This window comes from Denticeps clupeoides, chromosome 3, assembly GCF_900700375.1.
Source record: "Denticeps clupeoides chromosome 3, fDenClu1.1, whole genome shotgun sequence".
Lineage (NCBI taxonomy): Eukaryota > Metazoa > Chordata > Actinopteri > Clupeiformes > Denticipitidae > Denticeps > Denticeps clupeoides.
In genome coordinates this window covers 7,764,919-7,772,469 of record NC_041709.1, presented here as the reverse complement: position 1 = coordinate 7,772,469, position 7,551 = coordinate 7,764,919, and the positions used below count along the sequence as shown (strand labels likewise).

Genomic DNA, 7,551 nt, shown 5'->3' with positions numbered 1-7,551 from the left:
ACTACAATTGTGTCCTTGAGCAAGACACTTAACCCTGAGTGTCTCCAGGGGGACTGTCCCTGTAACTACTGATTTTAAGTCGCTCTGTATAAGGGCGTCTGATAAATGCTGTAAAAGTAAATGTACATTTACATTTATATTTACATTTTACATTTATGGCATTTATCAGACGCCCTTATCCAGAGTGACTTACAATCAGCAGTTACAGGGACAGTCTCCCTGGAGCAATTTAGGGTTAAGTGTCTTGCTCAGGGACACAATGGTAGAAAGTGGGGTTTGAACCTGGGTCTTCTGGTTCATAGGCGAGTGTGTTACCCACTAGGCTACTACCACCCATGTAGTAGCCTATGTAGATTTTAGCATTTCTAATCCAGACTGAAATCTGCCCAGATGGATTTGTCAGTGCACAAGTGATGCATGAATGAATGGACAACAGCATTGAAACGAAAAACTGCTGGAACCCTGAAACTGTGTTCAGTCGCTGGACGTATTTTCTGCCGCCACCCACTACTGGTCTGCGAATCCCAGGAGGAACCGGGCAGCCTGGTCTTGGGATGCAGCGGAGAGCAAGACTGCGCCTTACACATTACTGCACGCATGCACTGAGGACGCACCGCTCTGTGAACGAAAGCCTTTCATTCGAATGCAAATTCCATAACTGAATGGGTGGGAGAGGCTGGACTGAGAGAGGCGGAGCTACGCCTAACCTCAGCATTCCCAGCTCCTCAGCCGGTGACTCATACTTCACCCAGCATGCAAAGCGGCGAATGTTTATCGCGGCAAAGAAGAGGGAGGGAAGGAGAGTGCCAGGGAGAGACGGATAAGCGGAAGACATGAAGAGGGATCCCAGTCTCGTACGTGTGTCGCGGGGACTCTGTTAGGGTGGGGCCTTGACGTCATCTCCAAAGAGGCTGCACACCTCCTCTTACCCTCCCTCCGAGTCTGCCTGTCTCTCCTCATGTACCGTTCTCCTGTTGCCATGACAGCTGTGATTTATTAAGGTGCCACGGAGACCTTTGTTTGTTGCACACGTGCACTGGCTACCATAGTGACCGGACGCATGTCAGTCCCGCATTTTTGGCTGTCACTGGGCCGCTGGACTTTTCTGATCCCTCATCGTCCGTCCCCCCAGCACTCCCCTTTCACTCTGAAACATTCAAAGCCTCACATACATAATTCAGCTTTTACCGCAGTGCAACACTGGCGGGCAGGCCAACACCTCCAAGCAGATAAAAGAGCCTTTGTCAAGGCTTGGTGGTCATGTGTTTTCTGAGGAGGGCAGAAGCCGCCATTGTACATTGTCTGAAAGGCAGGAAATAGACTGTAAAATTATCAGTGGATGCAAGAGGGGGACAAGTAGCAGTAAACCTTTACCAATACGCAGAACATTTTCATTTCACCAAAGACATCACTGACGATGCGTCAAATACATCACAGGGACACTTTGTGGGCTGAAACAGGGTTTACAAATTAGTTTAAAACCGGAGGGTTTCATGTGACTGGCGTTTTTGATTGTTTTATAGAAGTCCTGATGACACAAAGGAGAACAATTTGTTGACATCCACGACGTGGACGATCCAGACATGTTGGCCCTTGTATTCAAACTGAAAAACATTCATTTTGACTCCTTTTTTTCGGGAGCAATGATCATAACACTTTATTTAAATAGGCCGGACATCCAGATCAACCTTCTGCTAGAGATGCAAATATAGGGATAGGCCAGCGCACTGTGCTTTTCTCCCTCTATGCACATACTCAGGCCATGCTGCCAGCACAAAAAGGCACAAAAGGGTAACAGGACTGACGTGGCAATACAATTTATATCGAACATGAAACCATGCGCACAGCGATCTGATCTCAGCCAGTATATTAAATCATTTCACCACCCCCATTTGAAGTCATGACATGCAGCGAGCCTATCTGCTCTGGCCATTTGGAGTGGGTGTAAACAGACACATTTCCTTCCCCTCTACTTACTAATCCCACACTCTTCATGGTTATTGGGGTAACCGTGTCGAGCCGTCTGAGACCTGATTGATGGTCTTCTGGTTAAATGTGTGATGCTTAAACGTGTGACTCTCCATTCATCTGTGGGATCGCAGGGGGAGCTGAGTAATATTGTGAAGCTGATGTAATCTTGTATGCACGAAACTGACTTTAAATTTCTTAGAATTCTATAAAAAGAAAACAATAAAAAAACACATTTAATGTTAATGTTGAAATTTGAATTATCTAATCACACACAAAAGTAGCAGCAAACAACAAAGGTTTTTTGACAAATCTTTCCAACCGTTTCCAGCACCGAACATGAAATGAGACGGTGTGCAGAAAACTCCCCCCACCACGGCGAACAGAAACATCGAAATAACAATGGGTGCCACCGGTGACCTGCCTTCATGAATTAAACACAGAACGGAGCCAATGATTAACTGCACTGCAGCCCACGGAGAAAAGAGGAAGGAGCAGGAGAGTTTAAAAAAAAATTTAAATACAGATGCATCGTCTGACGCATCATTTACACTCGGAGCGAAGTGTCTGGACTATTCCCCCCTGAGACGATATTTTTTTTATTATTATAATTCGTTATTATTCGCGTTATTAGATATCGGTTATTAACGTCGTGTGTAAAAATGGATGCGTTCGGTCTTTTTTTTTTTTTTTTTTTTTATGAATGAACAGAAAGGAAAGGGCGGTTAATGAATGGTGTTCGTGGGTGACGTCACCCGGCCGTGACGTCGCCCTCCTTGTATGGCGCGCGCCGCACGGCCCCATTCATAAAACGGAAAGCGCCGAGCGGCGGCGGTAGTAGCGCTCTCGGGAGGATCAGGCGGAGCCGCTCCGGATTTACGCGCTCGCGTCTTCTCTTTCCCGAGGACGGAAGCCGGAGGGCCGGCGGCGGCGGCGGCGGCGGCATGGTGACGGTGGACGAGGCGCTGGAGATGGAGTGCGGCGTGCTGAAGCGGCTGCTGAAGGAGGACGCGGCCAAGGTCCTGGTGCTGGACTGCAGGTCGTTCCTGGCGTTCAGCGCCGGCCACGTCCGCGGCGCCGTCAACATCCGCTGCAACACCATCGTGCGGCGGCGCGCCAAGGGCTCCGTCAGCCTGGACCAGATCCTGTCGGGGGACGAGGAGGCGCGGTGCCGCCTCAGGTCCGGACTCTACTCCGCCGCGATTCTGTACGACGAGAGGACGCCGGACGCGGACTCGATCAAAGACGACAGCGCGGTGTCGCTGGCGCTCAACGCGCTGTACAAGGACGCGTTCGGCACCGACGTTTACCTGCTTAAAGGTAAACGCGCCGCGACAAAATAGGAATTGCGCTCACGGTTCATTTAAAAGAAGGGGGGGAAAAAGAAAAGTAAAAAAAAAAACCTTTCCACTGCGGAGAAGATGCGTTATTTTGGTCTGCGTATGTTCATGACGTCACCACAACCGGGGAGACGCGGAGCGGCTGTCTGCGCCGTAACGTCATAATCCCGACGTAATCATTAATAGTCGCGGTTTCACCTTAATGTAACTAAATAGACATTTTGCAATACAGAATTTAAGACCATTGATGATATTTTGTTTTATTTTTTTTTTATTAGGTGGCTTCGACAGATTTTATTCCCAGTACCCCGAGTTCTGCTTGAAGAGCAAGTCGCTGCCGGTCCCCAGCGCCCAGGCCAGCCAGGACTTCAGCTGCACCTCCTGCGGAACTCCTCAGCACGACCAGGTGAGCAGCGGGAACCCCCGACACCCGCCGTTTCCGCTCTGCCGAAGCCGCATCGATCACTTCCTGGAGGGCGGTGACATAACAGCGTCCCGAGTCGATAACGCCCCGGGGGTCGATGGTGCCGAATTACGGACCGACCCCACTTCCGGTCGCTCTTTGTTCGGATTAAATCCATAACCTTCGCTGTCGATAGACATCGATACGGCCGAGATGGAGACACGCCTATCGACTCGTGTGTATGGTGCAGACCATACACACAATGATTTGTGTGTTTTATGTGTATAATATATAAATGATTTTTTTTTTTTCCCTCCATGCAGGGTGGTCCAGTGGAGATCCTGCCTTTTCTGTTCCTGGGCAGTGCTCTCCACGCTTCCAAAAAGGACATGTTGGACGGCATGGGGATCTCCGCCCTGCTGAATGTATCTTCAAACTGCCCCAACCATTTTGAGGGGCTCTACCAGTACAAGTGCATCCCCGTGGAGGACAACCACAAAGAGGACATCAGCTCCTGGTTTATAGAAGCCATCGAGTTTATAGGTATGTTTTGGTCTTGTACGTTTGGTGGGTCCAATCTGAAACCAAGAAGAGAGTGAGGTGTGTGTGTGTGGTGCCTTTCTGGTGTAAGATATGGGGGAATACGGAACCCCCTTCCTCTCATCTGGCCTGGAGAGCATTTTTGTGTGTTTGAAGAGCATCTCTGGGGGGGGGGTTGTGTAGGTGTGTGAACACGTCAGAGCTCCCAGGCTGGAGTCTGACTCATCCTTCATTCTGGGGACGCTTTACGTTGATGCTACCTCTGCTACATGTTGTGTGTGTGTGTGTGTGTGTGTTGACTGAGTGAAGTGACACCAAGCTGTCCCCCCCTCCGTTTGTAGATGGTGGTGGTTTCACGCGTCATTAATTAGCGTCTCGTTAGCCATGGCAGGGCGTCAGTGTTTACGTATTTTTCTGGCGCGAGGGTGTGAAGTAGCGCCCGGACTGTCATGTGACTCCTGCCGCCCTTGGGCTAAGTTGTCCGAGCAAAACCTCTATAGAATTGTTTATTTTTTTTGTCTGCAGACTCGGTGAAGGACTCAAACGGGCGTGTCCTCGTGCACTGTCAGGCCGGCATCTCGCGCTCTGCCACGATCTGCCTGGCCTACCTGATGAAGAAGAAGAGGGTGAGGCTGGAGGAAGCATTTGAATTTGTCAAGCAGCGGCGCAGCATCATCTCGCCCAACTTCAGCTTCATGGGCCAGCTGCTCCAGTTCGAGTCCCAGGTCCTGGCCACCAGCTGCTCGGTGGAGGCCGCCAGCCCCACGGCCACGCTGGGCCCCAAGTCTTCCGCCAGCCCCACCACGCCCTTCATCTTCAGCTTCCCCGTGTCTGTGGTGAATCAGCCCAACACCCTGTCCTACCTGCAGAGCCCCATCACCACCTCCCCCAGCTGCTGATGCTCACTGCGGCCTTTCGGACTGAAACTCCGCCCCCAGGCTGAGGGAGCGGTTCCACCCGGCAGCGGGGCGCCTGAGCGGCCTGGACTCTGGCGGCGCTGGTGCGAACTCGGGTAGAGATCCACGTCGCACCAGTCCATTTCCTCCGAGGTTCCTACATTCGGAAGCCAAAGCCCCGACTCCCCTGGTGTCCGTCTCTCATCCGTACAAACCTGAGCTGGGAACTTTCCGTTCTAGACCCACTTCCATCTCGGTCCCGTCAGAACCGCAGGACCAGATCAACGCATCCCTCCTGTTCTGAGGTGGCTTCCAACCTCTCGCTGCTGACGCTGCTGCTCGCCTGGCAGGGGGAGCGAGAAGAAAGAACTCGAGAACGTTAATCCCCAGTGTAAACCCAGCAGCGCTCTGGCTTCCTGACGCAGACCAGGAGGCTTCTGGGCTCGGGACGGGGCTACGCGTCATCCTGTGGGCTTCCTGTTATTCGTGGCTCTTCTCTCATCTCTCACACACGCACGCACACACACACACACACACACGTTTCCACTGTGGGCAGATCACTGACGGAGGCTGGGCCCCGGGCGGAAGATGGTACGCTGACACACTCTGGGCGACGGAGGAGGACTGGTGCCCGATGGCAGCGAGGTGGTCCAGACTCAATGATTAAATTTTTTTTTTTTTCCTTTTGATGGTTATTTTTAGGCAGTGCCTTGTACGGAGAAGGTACTACGAGACAGTAGTTTATGTGGGGAGGGGGGGGATCTTCACATTTGGCCTTGTCGGCTCTTTTTCCACACACACACACACACACACACACACACTGATGGGCAAATCTCAGACGACGCATTTCAAACTGCAATACAGGCTGCCGTTCAGATCTGTTCCTTCGAGGACAATTGAGCAATATAACTTCTCTTCCCAGTTGCCACCAAAGCACTACATTGTGTATGTGTTTTTTTTTTTTTTTTTTTTTTTTTCTTTATTTACTTTTGCTAATTTATAGGGGTCCCAGAAATTATTTCTGCTTTATGCCTTACTAATAATGACTGTGGAATTCTCAAATATTAGGAATGTTCTCATTTATCAGTGCACATTGTGGCATTTTTATTTAATTTAATTTTTTTTTTTTAAACCATTCATGTGTGTCTTTGAGATGATGAAACGTTGACCTTCACATTAAATTCACACGGGATGGGAGGAGCCTGTTTACTCATCACAAATGGCTGAGTAAACACAAAAGGGTGGTTGCGACGTAAATACACTGGAATGGGAAGAATGACCGCGCCATCTGCGGTCACCCAGGAGGCTTTGTGTCTCTGTGACGCGGTCGAGGCGGAGCGCAAGAACAGAAACTGCTTATGAATAACTGCCTGGGTCGCCATTGTTGGGCGCTCCACAACTGAGGGTGTGTACGGTTCGTTTGTGTCGAGGATGGGTCACCTTTTCTAGAGCACTTTTAAGTGATGCAATATTGTTTGGTTTTTTTTTGGGGGGGGGGTAGTTTTTGACGTTGTTTTGCACATTAAACTACTGTAGGGTGTAGCTGATGTTTCAAAGACCTCATTGATTCTATAGGTTAGAGTTGGTATTTGAAACTGAGTTGTGTCCATCTGTCAACAATCACTGAAGAATGCAATACTTTTTACCTGTCAGTTGAAATGTTATTGTCCGCAATAGCATTCGAAGATTTTTAGAGAACTTCCCTGTTTTGTTGTATGGTATGTATATTTGTATTTATTTCTCGATTCCACTGTTAAATATACCAATGTTCTTAAATCGGTGTCTGTCTGCTTAATTCTCGACCAAAGGACATTTGTTAAAATGACCCAGTAAATAAGATACACACCACATCAGGATGCATTCATAGAAGCAAAGGTGATAGTGGCCTAGTGGGTAACACACTCACCTATGAACCAGAAGACCCAGGATCAAATCCCACTTACTACCATTGTGTCCCTGAGCAAGACACTTAACCCTAAGTTGCTCCAGGGGGACTGTCCCTGTAACTACTGATTATAAGCCGCTCTGTATAAGGGCGTCTGATAAATGCCGTAAATGTAAGCAAAGAAAAAAAAATGAATAATGGAAATAAACGAAGTGAGGCTGCACCATTCACAGCTGAAAACAGCATCTGGTCTAAATCTGGCACCATTGTACTGGAGGCTGAATGGTTATATTAGCTGGCTGCCTGGCTATATTGTGAGTGTCTGCAGTTATTCCAAAAAAATATTTTGGATAACTGTTTCAAGCAGGGCTGATCAATATTGTTCATAAATCATTGAAAAATTCTACACTTGCTGTGTGGAACACACCCCAGTGCTGTAGAGCAGCGCCTGGCTGGATGACTCATTCTTGCTGCTGGTAGGATTTAACATGCAGCAGCGCCCCCTTGTGAGTGAATTAG

At 49.3% G+C, this 7,551-nt stretch overlaps 1 protein-coding gene across 1 annotated transcript; it reads left to right on the top strand.

Moving 5' to 3' along the window:
- The first annotated feature begins 2,791 nt into the window (after window positions 1-2,791).
- On the top strand, window positions 2,792-6,923 carry dusp4 (dual specificity phosphatase 4). The gene is made up of 4 exons (XM_028971521.1): window positions 2,792-3,288; window positions 3,587-3,714; window positions 4,035-4,254; window positions 4,777-6,923. The coding sequence occupies exons 1-4, from the start codon at window positions 2,913-2,915 to the stop codon at window positions 5,148-5,150; spliced, it is 1,098 nt and encodes a 365-aa protein (XP_028827354.1). The 5' UTR covers window positions 2,792-2,912; the 3' UTR covers window positions 5,151-6,923.
- The last annotated feature ends 628 nt before the right edge of the window (window positions 6,924-7,551 follow it).

Bases quoted from the DNA above. Each gene is read 5' to 3' on its own strand.
- dusp4 (XM_028971521.1), top strand. From the start codon at position 2,913: ATGGTGACGGTGGACGAGGCGCTGGAGATGGAGTGCGGCGTGCTGAAG. The intron at 3,289-3,586 runs GTAAACGCGCCG...TTTTTTTATTAG, and splicing joins CGACGTTTACCTGCTTAAAG to GTGGCTTCGACAGATTTTAT. The intron at 3,715-4,034 runs GTGAGCAGCGGG...CCCTCCATGCAG, and splicing joins GAACTCCTCAGCACGACCAG to GGTGGTCCAGTGGAGATCCT.